The 18,789-nt window shown below is 47.0% G+C and overlaps 1 protein-coding gene across 1 annotated transcript in view; it reads right to left on the reverse strand.

The window, feature by feature from the left end:
- Nucleotides 1–18,789, reverse strand: part of LOC132569395 (protein eyes shut homolog) — a 238,708-nt gene that overhangs the window by 188,425 nt on the left and 31,494 nt on the right. The window contains exon 3 of the mRNA XM_060235448.1: nucleotides 10,715–10,912. Within this exon, the coding sequence (XP_060091431.1) occupies nucleotides 10,715–10,912 (198 nt within the window). The remainder of the gene's footprint in view (nucleotides 1–10,714; nucleotides 10,913–18,789) is intronic.

Here is an 18,789-nt window from a genome sequence, read left to right on the forward strand (position 1 = left end):
AGTGTCATTAAGTTTTTTAAAAAATGTTCAGCCAGTTTAGCACCTATGGTGATATAGACGACCTTGAATCAGTAGATCTGGGAGGTTTATTAGACACCAGTGCGTCTGTGGTGAACATCATATCATACTCTGGAATCAAATGTTTTTGTAGCCAAGAGGGTACAATCAGAACTTCTTTTGCTTTTCCATCTAAGATCCTCTGGATGGTTTGTGGGATCAACTTTACCTGATGGCTTGTGGGATCAGCTTCACCCAAGTATGTGAGCAACTCTCTTCAGTGCTTAGTTGCTTGGTTGCTTCCAAGTTCAGACTCCTCAAGAAGTGTCTCCCAGCCAGTTCACATAGGCCTTTGCTAAAACATTATCTATGTGGATGTGTATATACTTCTTTGACAGATACTCCTGAAGTGCAAAGGAATCCTCCTCAAATTGCTCTGAGCTGTAGTCTGTGGATGCTCATCTTGGACTTTAAGGGGGATCAGAGCCCCTAAAAAGTGAGCCGCCCACACTTTCATGTTGGCTTCCAATGTGATCTAAATCCTTAAGGGCGTTTTCGCACTCACCTTCAGCCGGCGCGACCCCCCTCTTCACCGCGCAGGATCTGCGCGGATTTCGCACTAAACGCCGCGGAGCAGCCGGAAGAGCCGGAAACTCCCGGCGCAAAAGCCGCTCAAACGGAAACCGCCAAAAAGCAGTTTCCGTTTGAGCGGCTTTTGCGCCGGGAGTTTCCGGCTCTTCCGGCTGCTCCGCGGTGTTTAGTGTGAAATCCGCGCAGATCCTGCACGGTGAAGAGGGGGGTCGCGCCGGCTGAAGGTGAGTGCGAAAACGCCCTAAGAGTTCCCAGTGTGGTGATCCCTGTACTAGTTTGTCTTGTGTCAGACAGCACTGAAGCACCTAAATGCAAACTGGAGGGAAGGATTACCATCTCATGCTGATTGGTTACTGAGTCTATAAAAAGTCTCTGCAGTGGTCTGACTTGGAAACTTGCCCATGAGATGGCAGCCAGACAGCATACTAGCATGCAAGCAATGTGCCCAGAAATGTAAAATCTGCTCACCAACAGCAAAAGAACTTATCCAATATCTTCTAGATTTTTGTTTGCCCCTATGAAAATAGGTAGAATTTGTCCCTGATGGTGTCTGTGTAGACCCATGCATGCAGGATTGTTGGCAAGGAATCAGGTAACTTTTCTCCAGGTTGATCACAAAACCATGGCTCTATAAACAGTTGAGAGTGTGTTCCATATCCTGACAACCTAGTTGAAGAGTGGGGCATATCATCAAGGAATGGAGAAATTGCTAATTTACTGGTTCAAAGAAGGGCTACCAGAGTCACTAGGGCCTTTGTAAACACCCTAAAGGAGTATATTAGGCTAAATGGAAGAAGCTTATTTTAGTAATGAAGACCCACATCCACAAAATGCAGGAAGCATCTCTGTGTGCTCTGTGTATGGGACATGCAAATAGCCTTTGATAAATCCACTGCTGCTAAAAAGTCTCCCTAATCCAAAATTGCTATAATGAATCTGGAATTCTTCTTCTAAGCTACTTAAAAAAAATTAATAAGGAGCTTCTTTTTCATTATGCGCTGTAACCACTTTAGGACTGGAATAGCCATGGTAGCCACATTTTGTTTTTAAAACTATGAAGAGAACATAAGATGGCTTCAGATTCCAACATATGTTGAATGGCATGAAGAAGCAGGCAGTGCTTGACCAAAGGAGGCAAAACTTCAAAACACCCGTATACGGGCCTTCTCCATCGCAGCTCCACACCTATGGAACCAGCTCCCGGAAGAAGTGCGAGCCCTGCAGTGCCTTGACCAGTTCCACAGGGCTTGCAAGACCACCCTTTTCAGGATGGCCTTTGCTGGCTGAGAGATCGCTGTTGGGTGACTTTCGCTATTATCATCTATAAATGGAATTAGCACCTGGAAATCTGTATAGTACTTGGTTAACTGGAATGTTTTAAAGCTAATGCGATTTTAAACTCTGTGTAATTTTATGAAAATGTTGTTAGCCGCCCGGAGCCCACTTCGTCAGGGAGGGCGGGATATAAATAAAATTTTATTATTATTATTAAGGTTCTTGCTGTCTTGAGATTTGAACAAACCTTTCATGTGGAAAGATCCATGTGAGGAGCTGTGCTGATCTGAAGCAATCGAACAAAGTAAGAGTCCAGTAGCACCTCTGAATAAAACTTTGTTGGTCTTAAAGGTGCTACTGGACTTCTACTTTGTTCTTTCATGTAGAAATTCTTGATAGTTTCAGAGAACAGCCCTCTGTGATCATCACCAGCACCCAGTGGTAGGTGATGAATTGTTGACACACTTCTGCAAAATGTTGGAAACACCTGATACTCAGGACAAACAGCTTGGTAGGGTAATCAGACCAAGGTATTCTTCTTTCCTCCTCCCCTGATAGCAGATGAAGATTTATTTCTCAGTAAAAGACCTTGGATTTTTGCCATTTACTCTTGAAGTCCTGAAAGTTGCCAGTGCTGATGTGGGTTTGGGGTCACAAAAGGAGCAAAACCTCTTAGCAAATTTGTCCACTTAGTGGATTTGCCTTCAGTCTAGTGGACAGTGCCTTCTTCTTGAGCTTGGATTCCAGCAAGAAGTGGTTCAAGTGAGCCAACAAGGACTTTGGCATGTTTAAAGGAGATGGTGATAACTTGGGCCTGAGCTGTCTGGTCAGCTTTCCATCCCTTGAGCCAGGTGTTCATATACACTACATATTTTGAGGCCTTGGACCTGCCTGAAAAGGTTGTCTTTCAACTCTTTCAACTCATTCCCAAAGTTTGAGGCACTGGATCTGCCTGGAAGTTGAAGGGCATCCAGGAAAACATTTAATGAATGTCACTACTGTTATTTTCCTCAAGTTATCTTTCAACACTTTTGGGGTGCCATTCTCTGCTGAAGAAAGCTCCATGGCTCACAAATGCATAGCTTTGGCAAACAGCAAACTCACTATGGAGGCCATAAGATTTGTTCAAACAGCATCAAAGTTCTTCTGCAGAGCAGAACCTACACTATTATCAACTGGATCCCATGGAACACCATCTGTTTCTACCTGGATAACTGAATTAAAGTACAGAGGCATCCACTGCAAGCAGGCAAAAACTTATTGGACCCCCCCCCCCCCCAGGGAGTAAACAATAATTTAGAAAAATAAGGTAGTATAGATTTTCCCCAAAACTGGTGTATCACATGAAGTTTGGACAGATTTTTCAAGCACCAATGGGATTCCTGATCCAGCAGGGGACTGGCATTCCTGTGCCTCCTGCTGTGGGCACTGACTCTCAAGGAATAGGATGGTGGAGTTTTTCCTGTTTTCCTTTTGGAAGCAGAAGATGTAAAAGATCCATTACTTGCCCTCTGAAGAATCCAGCCTTCCATGCCTGGAGCTGCAGAGAGCAACACTCTCCACCTCACAGCCACAGCAGTGAGGGAGAAGACCAAACAGTGTCGGGGGCCTCCCCCCCGCTTTTGAGCTGCGGTTTGTGTTGCCCAGCCAGAGCACAGGTGAGCACTTGATACTGATGCTACCTCTCCATTCCTTTTCCCTGTGAGGAAGAGAAACCTTGGATGAGGAGGAAAATTCCATTCTCCTGGCTTCTAGAATTCACCCAGTCTCCACCCCCTTTCTCCCAGCTAAGAGAACGGGAAAAAGGATGGTTGAGTCATCTCATCCCAGTTGGAACAAAGCCAGCAGTCTTTGCTCTGCTAGTCAGACAGACCAGACTGGAATTCTCAGGAAAGTCCCTCCCATGGGGTCAGCTGTGACCCTGCCTGCACCCATGAGGGGTGCTATCCCATGAAAAGAAATTGTCCTATCCCCTAAAACTGACAAATTCATTGTTTTGGAACTCGGAAACAGCAGAACCCTGTCTCCCAGTTTCTCCAGTGATCCTAAGAACAGCTTCCTGAGGATGGCAAGAGTTCACCCTACTATATTCTCTGCAAGACTGAACTTCATTCATTTTGCCACAATGGCTTTACTTGACCCAGTATCTTTATTCTGCTAATTAGTAAACATGCACACCACTTCCATCATTCAGACATGTTTGTTCTTTAAATTAGATTGTACCAGCTTCACGAGATATATGCCTGAAACCACTAGAAAAATGCAAATATGTTACTGTTTGTTTTTCTTTCAGCTTTTAAAAAGTGTTTCATTTCCATGGGCTTCCATTGGTTTCAGTGGGAAATGCACTGCCAGCCACTTCATGAATCTGTCAAAGTAGGCTCCAGTTCACAAGTATCTTTGAGATTTTGGCTGCAGTTGACTAACAACACTGCTATTCTTTTAACATTACTACTTGTAATGTGTTCGTTTTCCACAGAAGGAACATAATCAAAACTCCCTATGCATTTCAATATTGCTGCGAAGCAATGTGGCTGCTCTATTTACCACTTTGTGTCATGGATAGACAATAACATCCACTGCAACAATGTTTAATCGACAGTACTCCAAATTTCTAGCATCACTATCATTTAAAATAGATCTGGGATGGTGTCCTGAAAGATTCTGAGATGTAAACATTACCCTTCAAAGCAGTAATCTGAACACATACAAAGCTGCTGTAAACTGAATCAGACCGTCAGACCACTGACGTCAGTACTGTCTACTCAGACCAGCAGCAGCTCTCCAGAGTCTCAGGGAGAGGTCTTTCAGATCACCTACCACCTGATCGTTTCAACTGGAGATGCTGGTGACTGAATCTGGGATGCATACAAAGCAGAGTTTCTTCCACTGAGCCATGGCTGCTCCCAAATTCCTTTAAAGTGAATGTAACAGCTCAGCTCAAATATCCACCTTCATGTAACGTACTCGAAGCAGAGACGAGAGTAGGGCAACATGGTTTATTAGGAGCACGTTGCAAGAGAGCGAACACGCGGGCCGGGTCCCGCTTATGTACAATTGCCCGGTTCAGCCTCCTGTACAGGTCAGGCCAATCCTGACCTGTTAAACTTCCCGCCGCAGATGGTAGGCGGGGATTCCGCGCCCTGCGCTAGAGATGCCTGGGATAACCCAGCCGCCTCTGCGCGTGGGCGCGTCTTTCAGCCGATACATTACACTCCTCCCCCCCTAGTTAACGAATATAGTCTTTGAGATACGCGGGCGGTCGGCTCTCCCTGGTGGACCGTCTGGGAAGGTCCGGTGGGGGGACCGCTGCTTCCCCGGCGGGCACGTCTGGGGGTTGTGGAGCCGCCAGAGGCTGCGGGGCCGGTGCCTTGGGCTGGTCGGGCTCGGTGGCCCCCTGCACTTCGGGCGTCGGCAATGCCGTGGTTGGGGGCGCGTTGTCTTGTCGGCCTCTGGTTGGCTCCGCCTCCTCGATGTCCGCCGGTTCCTCGGGCAGCGTCCGGCGGCGCAGCTGATCGATGTGCCGCCGTAGGACCTGGCCCCCCTCGGTCGATATGTCGTAGTGGCGGGACCCTGTTACTCGTAACACTCTGCCCGCCACCCATTCGGGTCCCCTAGCGTAGTTCCGGGCATACACCGGGTCGCCTGCGAAGAATCCCCTTGCAGCGTCCCGGACCTCGGGACTTCCGCTGGGGTCGGAGGTCCGGTCGGGGTGTAGTCTGTCCAGCCGAGTTATGAGTTTGCGCCCCATGAGGAGCTCGGCTGGACTAACCCCGGTGGCCGGGTTGGGGGTGACCCGGTTATCGAAAAGGAATGCAGCAAGCCTGTGGTCCCAGTCTCCCTGAACGATGCGGCTTAGGGCTTCCTTGGTGGTGCGGACCATCCGCTCCGCCTGGCCGTTGGTGGCTGGGTGAAAGGGGGCAGAGCGAATGTGTTTAATCAGGTATCTATTGAGGAACACCTGGAATTCCGCCAATGTGAATGCTGCCCCGTTATCGGAGACTATGGTATCCGGAATGCCGTGTGTGCACAAGACCCTGCGCAGCGCTCTGATGGCGGCGGCCGCTGAGGTGGACCCTACTGGAATGACATCTAGCCATTTGGAGTAGGCGTCCACAATGATCATGAAGATTTGACCCTGGAATGGCCCCGCAAAATCGATGTGGAGCCTCGCCCAGGGCTTCCGGGTGGACTCCCACCGCATGGCGGGGGCGCTGGGCGGCTCAGGCCTTGACTCCTGACACGTTTGACACCTGCGACCCCACGTCTCAATTTCCCCGTCCATCCCCGGCCACCAGACGTAGCTCCTGGCTAGCGCCTTCATTCGGACTATGCCGGGATGGGTCTCGTGTAGGGATTCCAGGACTCGCTTTTGCAGCGGGGGCGGGACCACCACCCTGCTTCCCCATAACAGGCACCCCTTGTGTGCGGCTAATTCCTCCCTCCTGGTTGTGTATGGTTTGAATTCTTCCCCCATGTTCCCCTCAGGCCAGCCCCTCATCACCCAGTCGAGCACCCTCGCCAGTGTCTTGTGTTTCTGTGTTGCCTTGGCGACCTCTGCAGCGTGTAGGGGCTGCTCTGGGAGGCTTTCCAGCATCATGACCTGGTGTGCGGGGGCGGGGTCTGGGCCTACTTCCGGAAGCGGCAAGCAGCTGAGCGCGTCCGCGTGGCCCATGGCCTTGCCCGCCCTGTGCACCAACGTGTACGTGTAGGAGTTGAGGAATTGGTTCCACCTAAACACACGCTGTGAGAGAATTTGGGGGGTTTGCCAGTCTGGGGCCAGTAGGCCTAGGAGAGGCTTGTGGTCGGTGGCAATAGTGAACCTCCGCCCATACAGGTATTCGTGGAACCTGCGGACCCCCGCCACGATTGCCAGCGCCTCCTTGTCAATCTGCGCGTAGTTGCGCTCGGCTGGAGTAAGTGTGCGGGAGTAGTATGCCACCGGGACCTCTCTCCCGTCCGGGAGTTGGTGCCCCAGGACTGCCCCCACTCCATAGGGCGACGCATCGCACGCCAAGATGACGGGGAGACCCTCGTCAAAATGGTGGAGCACCGCATTAGATACTAGGATGTCCTTGACCGCCTGAAATGCGGCGGCTTGCCTTTTCCCCCACACCCACGGGGCCTTTTTGTCCAGTAACCTGTGGAGGGGCTCAGCGAGGGCTGCTTTGTGGGGGAGGAACGAATGATAAAAGTTCAGCACCCCCAAGAAGCTTTGGAGCTCCGCCTTGCAGGTGGGAGCCGGGGCCTGCAGGATGGCTCGAGTTTTTTCTTCTGTTGGGTGGATTCCCGCGGAATCTACGGAAAACCCCAGGAACTCCACCCGTGGGACCCCCAGCAAGCATTTCTCCCGTTTGACCTTGAGCCCCGCTGTCTGGAACCGGCGGAGCACCTCTCTCAAGCGATGTCCGAATTCTTCGGGGCCGGGGGCGGCGATTAAAACGTCGTCGAAAAACGGCTGCACTCCGGGGATCCCTTTAAGGAGAGCGTCCATTATACTCTGGAAAATCCCCGGAGCGACGCTTACCCCGAACTGTAGCCTCTTCACCCGGAAGGCCCCCCGGTGTGTCACTATGGTTTGGGCTTCCGCCGTCTTGGCGTCTACTGGGAGCTGTTGGTAGGCCTGGGCCAGGTCCAGCTTCCCAAAGATCTTAGACCCCGCTAGAGCAGCCAGGACATGGCTCACCACCGGCACTGGGTAGGGGTTATCCTGTAGTGCCTTGTTTATCGTGCACTTGTAGTCGGCACAGATTCGCACGTCCCCGTTTGGCTTGATTGGGGTTACTATGGGGGTCTCCCAGGGGGCAAAGTCCACCGGCTCCAGGACGCCCTGGGCCGTGAGGCGGTCTAGTTCCGCTTCTATTTTCAGTTTTAAGGCAAACGGGACCCTCCTCGCCTTGAGCCGAATCGGCCTGACCGTGGGGTCTAGTGGTAAGGAAATTGCCGGCCCTTTGTAACTCCCCAGGGACCCATCGAACACGTCCGGGAACTCTCGGCAAATCTCCCCGAACCCCTTGGGCGCTAGGGTTTGCTCCACCCCCTCCACGCGGATTCCCAGGGGCTTGAACCATGCTAGTCCCAACAGGGTGGTCAGCTGGCGCTTCACCACCAGGATGTCCAGCGGGCCGCGGAAGGGCCCCCGCTCGACTTGCACCCGGGCCCACCCCGCGATTTGTACTGGGTTTCTCTGGAAGTCCCGGAGTATTAAGTCCGCGGCTGGCCTGAGTTGCAGCCGCCAGCCGGGGCACAGCCCCCTCAGGGTGTCCTCGGCTATTATGGAAAGGGAGGAACCTGAGTCCACTTCCATTTGGCAGGGGCGTCCCTCTATGAGGACCGCCAGTTTGATTTTGCCGGGGCTGTTGATAGGCAAGTTCAGTACCTGGGGGTTTGTCGAGTCCACCGTGTGGTAGTCCGCCGACTCGTGGTGCGTGGTCGGTCTCCGGCGATTGTCCTTGGCTCGGCAAGCCCGTGCAATGTGGCCGGTCTTCCCGCAGTTCCGGCAGTCCCAGGTCCGGTACTGGCAGTTTCTTCTGTCGTGGGGGTCGCCGCAGCTGGCGCACTTGGTTGCCGGGTCTCTCTCTGCCGCTGGGGGTCGCTCGGGCGCTCGGTGCCGTGGTGCCGCTCTGCTAGGTGGCCCCGCTGGGCGGCGCAGCTGGTGGGCCTCCCCCTCCTCCTGGCGGTCGTAGTCCAGCTCCTCGTGGTGGACGGCGTCTGTCCGGCCCTTGGGGAAGGTCTGGGCCGTCCGCTCGAACACCACCACTTCGCTGAAGGCGCTCTGGAGGGTGAGCTCTTCCTTGGCGAAGAGCTTCTGTTGGAGCCTCTCGTCGCGGAGGCCCCACGTGAATCGGTCGGCCAGGGTTTCTTCCAGTTGGGGAAAGTTGCAGCTCCCGGCGATTTTGCGGAGGGCTGCCAGATAGTCGGCGGCCGATTCTCCTACAGCCGGGTCCCTCCTGTGGAACAGGAACCAGCGGGCCACCCGTGACGGCTGAGGCGAGAAGTGGCCGGTGAGGAGCCTGATGATCTCCTCGTAGGACTTCTCCGTGAGGCGGGCAGGCGCCGAGAGACCCTTGGCGATCTCGAACGTGGCTGCCCCGCAAATGCTCAGGAGAACGTCCCTCCTTGTGCCGGCGTCGGTGATCTTGTTGGCCCTGAGGTAGAACTCGACCCTTTCCGAGTAGGACTCCCAGCCCTCTGGATTCGCTGGGTCGAAGGTCTCGATGGACCCGGTGGTTCCGCTCTGGCTTGCCATGGCGGCGTCAGCGGTAGTGGCCGGTGGTTGCCCTAGATCTCCGTTGTAGCCGATGAGGCTAGTATCCCACCTTCGTCGCCACTGTAACGTACTCGAAGCGGAGACGAGAGTAGGGCAACATGGTTTATTAGGAGCACGTTGCAAGAGAGCGAACACGCGGGCCGGGTCCCGCTTATGTACAATTGCCCAGTTCAGCCTCCTGTACAGGTCAGGCCAATCCTGACCTGTTAAACTTCCCGCCGCAGATGGTAGGCGGGGATTCCGCGCCATGCGCTAGAGATGCCTGGGATAACCCAGCCGCCTCTGCGCGTGGGCGCGTCTTTCAGCCGATACATTACACTTCAATCAAACAACTCTGATTTTAAAAAGTGGTTTGATCCTATTGACATTTACAGAACTACATTTTTTCACAACCCTATTACTTTGCCCCAACTTGCATGTGCATTACAGGAAGGGCCCTGGCTCAGTGGTAAAGCATCTGCTATAGATGCAAAAGGTCCCAGGTTCAATCCCTGGCATCTCAACTTAAAAGGATCAGACAGCAAGTGATGTGAAAAATCTCCACCTGAGATTATGGAGAGCTGCTACCAATCAGAGTAGACTAGTTGCCAGACCAAGGGTCTGACTCAGTATTGGGATACTTCACATGAAAAATCATTTGGCCATTTGAAAAGTATCAGAGAATTGTAAAACTACTTTGAACAAGGTAGTTTTGCCCTTGCCTACTAATGATAGAAATGAAATTTTTGATTATCGGGGAGGCTAAATCATGCCTGTGATTATGACCCTGGGCATATGTAATCCAAGCAAATCAGGCATTGTAAATGCCTATGAACAGCAGCTATTGGTCAGGCATGCTGAATCTTACCACTGTACAGGCACAAACACTGCTCAAAATGCTGATCATTTTAAACGGTGAAGAAATTGTCAAGGTGATGAACTGAGGTGTTTTGACTAGACACAAAGAAGCATTGCAAACAAAGTAACTTTGAGTGTTAATTGCCTTTCTTTTTGCAAACACTGCAGCATCTCTGCATTGAGTGTTTGGGCTCCCCAAGGTTATCCTGACAACAAAGATGTAACTAGTGTTTCTATAAACATCCATTCTGCTGCCTTCTTAAAATGGTACAGTTTGAGAGGCATAGAAAGAGTTAAAAGTTAATCACATTGGCCTCCATCAACAGGCACTCTGTCTTTCATCAGTGTGATCTCATTAAATGCAATATTCATAGGTATTTGTTAAACTCATTGCAAATACTGCCTCATTGCTCAGAGGAGCTTCTTTTTTAGCACCTGAAAATTAACCATCGTCAAATATATTGTCCAAAAGGCATTTGGGCTAATTGAAGCATCGGAAGAGACAACTCAAAAAAATCTCATTAGAATTTCTCATTAGCTGCAATTGTGACCTCTGGAAACATAAACCCCTGTGCCAGGAAATGAGACAGTTTGGCAAACTCCCTTCCTTCAGGATTAGGATGCAGAGGTGTAGCCAGGGCATGCATGCTGGTTGGCTAATCTGTAGCTCTCCCTGAAATGATTCAAATTTAGTTGTGACATCAAATCCAGCTGCTGAAAAGGAATGGCAACACTCAAACACACCATCATAGCAATAGCCGTGGAGGCAGGGGCTGGAACTGCACTCGTCTATGTTGATCTCACAGCGTGGTCCTGCAAATCCCTTCAAACACTGGCACCGGAATCCAAGGGGAAAAACTGCGAAGTCCATCTCTTTTAGACACACAGCTCCATTCTCACAGGGATTGCCACCCTCACAAGGTCTGAATTCACAGTTAAAACCTGGAAGAGAACAGAAATGGCACAGCTTATCCTGTTCAAAGCATGAATCAGTTGCTAAAGCTGTTGCCTATCATGTGCTACATTTCATCCCAGGTTAACCTTACCCACCTAGAGACTCACAGCTTGAATCTTTTCTTATCTGGCAAAGATTCTTTTTAAAAAATTAAAATCCAGGCATTTAGTTTCTTGTCCGTTTTAGAAATCCTCATTCTTTTAGCTGTAATAGAAAGTTGTCATGTGGCATTACCTTTGGGTTTTTGTCAACCCAGTTTGATTCGCTTTATAACATAGGAAGTTACTTATTCTGATTCAGTCCTTTGGTTTATCAAGATCAGTATTTTCTACTCTGGAAGTGGCTCCCCAGGGGTTCAAGCAAAGGTCTTCTGCATCACTTGCCCAATCATGTTAACCGAAGATACCAGGAACTGAACCTGCGACCTTCTGCATGCCATGCAGACACTCACTCACTGAACTATGCCCCTTCCCCTGAGGTGATACAGCTCTTCTGCCTGCCCTTCTTCACCCCAGGCACTAAGAATCAAATCAGTTCGTATCTTCATAGGCCTGCTCTTCATATGCATAGAATTCAATCTACAAAATGTTAGTATATGACAGACTTTGGAAAATGACTTTTATGAATATCTAGAGGGCACTGGGGCTCTGAACTGACTCATCATCAGGATCAATTTTGTCCCCAAATATTTGCCTATTTTGTACAATGCAGAAAAAAGGCCCAATATAGGATAACACAGAGTAGGCATATCTATAGCTATTCCATATAAATAGTAAAGGTGTGCAAAGGACTGATTGGGAATGGGATAATATTTTAACAGCAAAGGTAAATGTACTCTTATTAGGAAATTAATCTAATTGTGGCTTTTACTGGTGTCACTGGGAAACTCATTCACATTTGTAGCTGTAACTTTCCCATTTCCACATTCAAATGCAACAAAGTTTTCAAGAAGTACACTCCTCACCTCAAGGAGTCTCCCTCCTCAATTTTAGAAAGACTAGAGAAAATAAACTTGGCTTTATAGGAAATTAAATCTCTCCATTTTCAAAAAGTTTTATTAGTTTCAGAAAAAAGATAGGGATGGGGAATAGGAAAGGCACAATACATTCTGGTATTATTTTGCATAAGAATACTTTCAAAAAGTACAAGCTTAATTCTACAATATTTTCTTTACATAAATTGTCTCCTGTTATTTTGTCTCAACAGTACATAATCTATTTTCAAATTTTATAGTATACACCATTTGTTAAAATTATCTAGTAATTTTGACAATTCCAGTAAAGGTAAATTTTATAATATAAAATACAGGAAAAAAGAAGGAAAAAAATGAGTTCACACCAAAGAATCTTAAGCGTCTTGATTGTCTAACCAGGCATAAAATTTCATCCAATATTTTCTTGCTTCTTCTTTAGATTTCCCAGCCAACAGCTGAGATAAAAAGTCCAGCTCTGCTGTTTCCTGAACTTTTCCCACCAAGTCCATTTTCATGGGGATTTCCTGAGATTTCCATCTCTGCACCAAAAGAATCCTAGATGCTGTATTAAAGTGCGCCAACAAGTGTCTCATTTCTTTGGAATAGTCCTCAGGAAATATGTTCAATAAAAATAGTACTGGTTTGAAATGGATTTGTGTCTTCATGATCTTCTGTAGCATTTCATGCACCATTTTCCAGTAGTCTTTCACAATCTCACATGTCCACCACATATGGTAAAAGAAATCAATCTGTTTAGTACATTTCCAACACTTGTTGAACATACTGGTATAAATCTTACACAATTTCTGTGGAGTCAGGTACCATCTATAAAACATCTTATATAGATTTTCTTTGAAAGTTACTGACCTAGTTAATTTAATGTTAAGCTTTCACAGTATCTCCCAGTCTTCTAATGCAATACTGTAACCAAAATTTTTTGCCCATTGGACCATACAATCCTTTACAACTTCATCTTGTGTCTTCATTTGAAGTAGATATGCATATAATTTGGAGATTAACTTTTCTTGTGGACCCAAAATTTTTTTGTCAAATAAATATTGTTCTATATTAAAACCTGTCACCTTGTCTTTGGCATATCTAGATTCAACTTGCATTCTCAACCACCAATTCATTTCGATATCCATATTTTCCATTTCTTCTTTAGTTCTCAATTGGTTGTCTTTTCCCAGCAAGTCGTCATACCTGTAATTCTGATTTAATTTTAGGAGATTTGGATGGGTAAATGCTTCTCCTGGAGAAACCCATCTTGGGATTTTTTGGTAAATTCTAGTCTTTAACCATGACTACGTATGATACAAGGATTTTCGAAACCAATGATTCTTAAAATAGGAGTGGCCTTCAAGTCTTTGGTACAACATATATGCATGCCACTCCATAGTCAAATCATGTCCTTCTAATAGCAGTTGTCTCTTGTCATTCAAAAGTATCCAGTCTCTTACCCATAAAAGTGCAGATGCTTTATAGAAAAACTGCCAGTCAGGCAGACCCATGCCTGCTCTTAATTTAGAATCCTACAATGTCTTTAGTTTAATTCTAGGTTTTTTGCCTTACCAAACATATTTGGCAACCATCTTGTTAAGTTCTTGAAAAAATCCACTATTTAAAAATATTGGATTAGTTTGAAACAGGAATAGTAATCTTGGTAGAATATTCATCTTTATTAGGGCTATTCTTCCCATTAAATATAAGTTCAAATCATGCCATTTTTCCAAATCTTTTTTAATTTCTTTGAGTAGTTTATCATAGTTATCTGCTTTTAGGTTGCTGCAGGCAATTAAATCTCTCATAGCAGACATAAGCTGATAAAAATGGGAATCTGAGTCGGCTCAAGTGGAAGCATTTTTTTAAAAAATACATTGAGAGCACTGGCTAGAGAACTAAATACACCCATACCTCAATTTTAATTCATTGTATTCTGGGTTTCTGTTAGGTTTTTCCATGTCAAGTCAGATGATTTCCTGTATCGTAGGCTTTCAGAAGAAAAAAGCTTTAAGCTCACTTGAGGGACAGGGCAGGGTTTTGTTGGTCTGACCTGCACACTCTAATTTCATTGTAAAATAGACCCTATCATGCCCAAGAGATGTAAGATGCTTTGAAGCTCACCAAGGGGCTCCCAAATGCTCTGGTAACATCATTATTTCCCAGGAAGAAGAACCAAAAATAGCGCAAAGCATAAACATAGCAGAGACACACTTCCACAAATAACCATTTGCTCAAACTTCCAGGAAGGCCAAGATGGATGCCTGTTGCCAAAACAGGAGCTGGGTATGGAAGAGTGTGCAACATGAGCTCAATAACATAGGATTCTATAACATAGAAAGAAGCCTGTGATCACAGATCTCCCCTTATGCCTAGCACTCGTCATGCACACACAGAGAAATACCAGTATTGGAAAACTCTGCCCTTTCTAGATGCAGAGAGAGCCCCTACTGGTGACCCAAGACAACCAGTAAATATAAAAGGCTGGGCTTTAGATGTCAACCAAAGAACAGATGTGCCCACAAATGCAAACTGGGAAAGATATTGACAGACCTCGCTCTCATTCTTTACATTTGCATGTGGGACTATCTTTTTCCTTACTAGTGTTACTCTCATGAGGGCTATACTGAGGAAAAGGTGAGGTTGCTTAGCACTCTGATATGAGATTTATAATATAGAGATGTCAGAATTAAAACCGTGCTTCTCTATAAGGAAATGATCTGATATTCTGTCTCTCACATCTTCTTTGGTTTGGCATTTATGTTTACTGTTTGGTGGGGGCTCTACCTTGGAAACTTCACTGACAGTGCTGTATTTAAGCACTTAATAACTAAATAATAATTTCAAAAACTACTTAAAATTTTCATTCTAGTCTGCCTGCAACTAGTCTTACCCTGACTGAATAGCATATGCACAACCACAAAAACCAAAGTACCGACAGCAGCCAGGTCCTGTGGCTATATAGACTCAGAAAACATTCCAAAATCCTGTACAAGTGCATTGAGTGGAATAAAAAACAACACTAAGTACAAAAGCACCAACTCAAATGCTTCTTTTTTGGCAGGAAGATAGGCTAACTTTTCTGAGTGGTAACAACCCTTTTATGTACAGATGTCCTAAATCTTTCTCTATGCTTCCAGCCTCCTGCTCTTCAGGAAGCCAAAACCCAAGAACAAAGTGCCAAAATATACCATCACACTGGAAAGCTTCTGACAAGTCCCCCATGTCAGAAACAATTTTATTCAGAATTACAGCTTTTCTGATATTTACAAATGCTTGTTGTATAGGTCAGATCTTGATTTATAGAATTCTGATGAGACATCCCTAGTAGTTAAACCATAGCCAGACTCTAAGTTACATGAGTATATAAATGATAAATTTATAGCAACAGCCCATGGGGTTGATGGAGCAAATATTTTTGAGGACTTCTCACTGTGACATTTCCTTCTAGTAGGAAGGTAGCAATTAACACATTCTGTTATCAAAATATTTAACATTTTTCTGAAGATTCCTTTTTGCAGTGAGTATGTGCCAGATGAAACTATGGATTTTTTTAAAAAAATGCTAAACAAATATCTCAGGCTTGTCCCTCAGAAATATATACATGCTATATTTTTGTCAAATCTACCTAGCTTTTCATTTAATGACAAAAGTAGGAATTATCCCCTTTGACCACCAAAACAGCTATGTTGGAGAGCATGTCATCTGTATGTACAAAGGCCATTTGGGATGGAGATTGTAGTAGGGAGGAGAACACAGTAAAAATGACTGGAAAAGCTGGATGATCTTTTTGCCTGTAGTATTCTGTGGTAGGGAGCAGACAGCAGCACTGGCAAGAAGACAGGAAGCCTCTGAAGACCACTGCTGGGGGCAACGTGAGAGAAGGTTTAATTTGCTATGCTTTTTATTTGCCCTCTGTCAGTTAGCTGGTTACTGTGTGAAATGCTGAACTAGATGAATCGTTGGTCTGATTCAGCAAAGCTCTTCTTAAGTTGTTATGGAGAGAGGGATAGGAATTCAAGCTAAATTTTACACCAGAGTGAAATTAACAGATCCACATTTTGCTATCGGGAAATGTTATAAATCTCTACTGGTGAAAGGCTGTGGCTCTGTGTTAGAGTCCCTGCTAGGCATGCAAAAGGTCCTAGGTTCAATCCCTGGCATATCCCATTAAAAGGACTAGACAGTAGGTCAGAGTTTCCCAACCTTTTTGATGTAGCAGTACCCTTGACCATGCTCTTCATATCTCATGGTACCCTTGAAGAAAACACCTTTAAAAAAATGATTTACTTTCTAGTTATGTGAGAGACATAATAGTTTATTGCAGTTAAGTTTCTGTTTATTCAGTTTGGTGTAGTGGTTAAGTGTGCGGACTCTTATCTGGGAGAACCGAGTTTGATTCCCCACTCCTCCACTTGCACCTGCTAGCATGGCCTTGGGTCAGCCATATCTCTAGCAGAGGTTGTCCTTGAAAGGGCAGCTGCTGTGAGAGCCCTCTCCAGCCCCACCCACCTCACAGGGTGTCTGTTGTGGGGGAGGAAGGTAAAGGAGATTGTGAGCTGCTCTGAGACTCTTCGGAGTGGAGGGCGGGATATAAATCCAATATCTTCTTATTCTTCTTCTAATTAATGATGTGAAAATGAATGTAATTTACAGTAATTAAATTGACAGAATATTGTGATATTTTAAAATTCTTCAAAGCACACAACAGATGCAAGTCCCAACAGTAATGTTAAGAAACTGTTCTGAATGTAATTTATTTCTCTCTCTCTCTCTCTCTCTCGGCTTGGTTTCGCGAACGAAGATTTAAGAAGGGTGCAATAGTCTACATCTGCTGCAGGCTCGCTGGTGGCTGACAAGACCAATGCGGGACAGGCAGGTCCGGCCACAGTGGCTGCAGGGAAAAGTCTGATTTAGGGTTGGTGCTGTAGCAGTGCGATTCTTCCTCAATCTCCTTTTGTCCTCAAGACCAGCTATGCGTGCGTTCTCAAAGGAAGAGACAGCCTGGTGGATGGTGTGCCTCCATGCTTTGCGATCTGAGGCTAGGTCAGACCACTGGTGATGGTTGATGCGACAGGTGCCAAGGGATTTCTTCAAGGAGTCCTTGTACCTCTTCTTTGGTGTCCCTCTATTTCGATGGCCGGTGGAGAGTTTGCCATACAGGGCAATCTTGGGAAGGCGGTGGTTTTCCATCCTGGAAATATGCCCTGCCCAGCGCAGCTGCGTCTTCAGCAGCAGTGCCTCGATGCTGGTAACCTCCGCCCGCTTGAGGATTTCAGTGTTGGTCACAAAGTCACTCCAGTGGATGTTGAGGATGGTGCGAAGGCAGCGCTGATGAAAGCGCTCGAGGAGTCGCAGGTGATGATGGTATAAAACCCACGATTCGGAGCCGTAGATGAGGGTTGTCATCACAACCGCTTTGTAAACATTGATCTTTGTGCCTTTTTTATAAACATCCACCAAACTACAACACAAACATTTTCAGTGTCAGAACTGATGCTAGCCTGGAATGTGCAACTTGTGAATGTAAGCTTTTGGATGCTAAAAGCACACTTCACCAGACAACGGTACGGGTTCATTCAAATACGACTAGCAGCAGAAGAAAGCACATTTTTAACGTCTAGCCAGTGTAGTCTTTACATTCAAAGTTCCAATGTGAGTAGGATGTAGGGGGAAAACAGGTTAACAATGCAATCCTAAATGGAGTTTCATCCTTCTAAATTCATCGATGTCAGTGGGTTTAGGGTTTGACACTGCTTAATACACTATGGTTAGCCCATGATTGGGTGCACAACAACTTTGCAGCCATTCATTCAAGAGTGGTTACTCCAAAATAAGCCTAATTAGAAAACATGTCTAAATACTCTGTGCTATTCTTTCAGATCATTAAAAGTAAACAGGAGCTGACGAGGTGACCTGCCTGGGAGAGTTGTGTTGCAACACAGTGCAATTCATGGGAGGATCTCTCCCCACACCTGTGAAGGAGGAGGTCCATTTTGTACCAGTTCAGCACCTGCCATTTTAGATGCCTTAGAGAAAAGGGGCAGAGCTTTTGCCATTGCCAATGAGGCCACCCACATGGTGCCGCTCTCTGCCTCACCTCCCTGTCTCCTTGACCCATTTATCTCCCAATAGTCCTGTCTCTGTGCACTTGCCTTGCTGCCTCCTGCTCCTTTTGTGCAAGTGGTATCACATACAGCAGCCTCAAGAGCCCCAGCCCCCAGGGCCTGACCAGCCAACTTTCCCCCACATGCCCTCCTCATGGCCTGGTATGTTTTGAACTTGCTGCTTTCCAGTCTGCTGTCAACTCAATACTAGGGCCGGCTGCAGCACCCAGCCATCAGTCTGAGGGATAGAGGAGGAGAAAAGCAGCTGGGTGATCTGCCTGGTGGCTCAACGAAAAAGGGGCAGAGGTGTCGGGCATCAGCAGCAGTAGCAGCTGCTGATTGGCACAGCACGTGCAAAAAGGAGGATGCCAAGGAGGTGGGGCCAGGCAGAGCCTCCTTGCCCGGGCATATAGCAGTGCTGCCCGCCTTGTGTGCGTGCATTTTTATGAACTGCCCTGTGCCTGGCCAGCCTGGTTGGAGGGTGGTGGCGGCGGGGGTAGATTGAATGGTGTCATGGTACATCTACATCTTGCGGTACCCCTAGGAAGTGTTTGGGGTATCACAGGTTACCACGGTACCCTGGTTGGAAATCACTGCAGTAGGTGACGTGAAAGATCTCTGTCAGAGACCCTGAAGAACCTCTGCCAGTCAAGAGTAGATAATACTGACTTAAATGGACCCATGGTCTGATTCAATTTAAGACAGCTTTATATGTTCATGTATATTGGCTGGTTCACTTGTATTATCTATGTCACACACATTCATGGGACAAATGCTATGGGGT

Source organism: Heteronotia binoei, chromosome 1, assembly GCF_032191835.1.
Source record: "Heteronotia binoei isolate CCM8104 ecotype False Entrance Well chromosome 1, APGP_CSIRO_Hbin_v1, whole genome shotgun sequence".
NCBI lineage: Eukaryota > Metazoa > Chordata > Lepidosauria > Squamata > Gekkonidae > Heteronotia > Heteronotia binoei.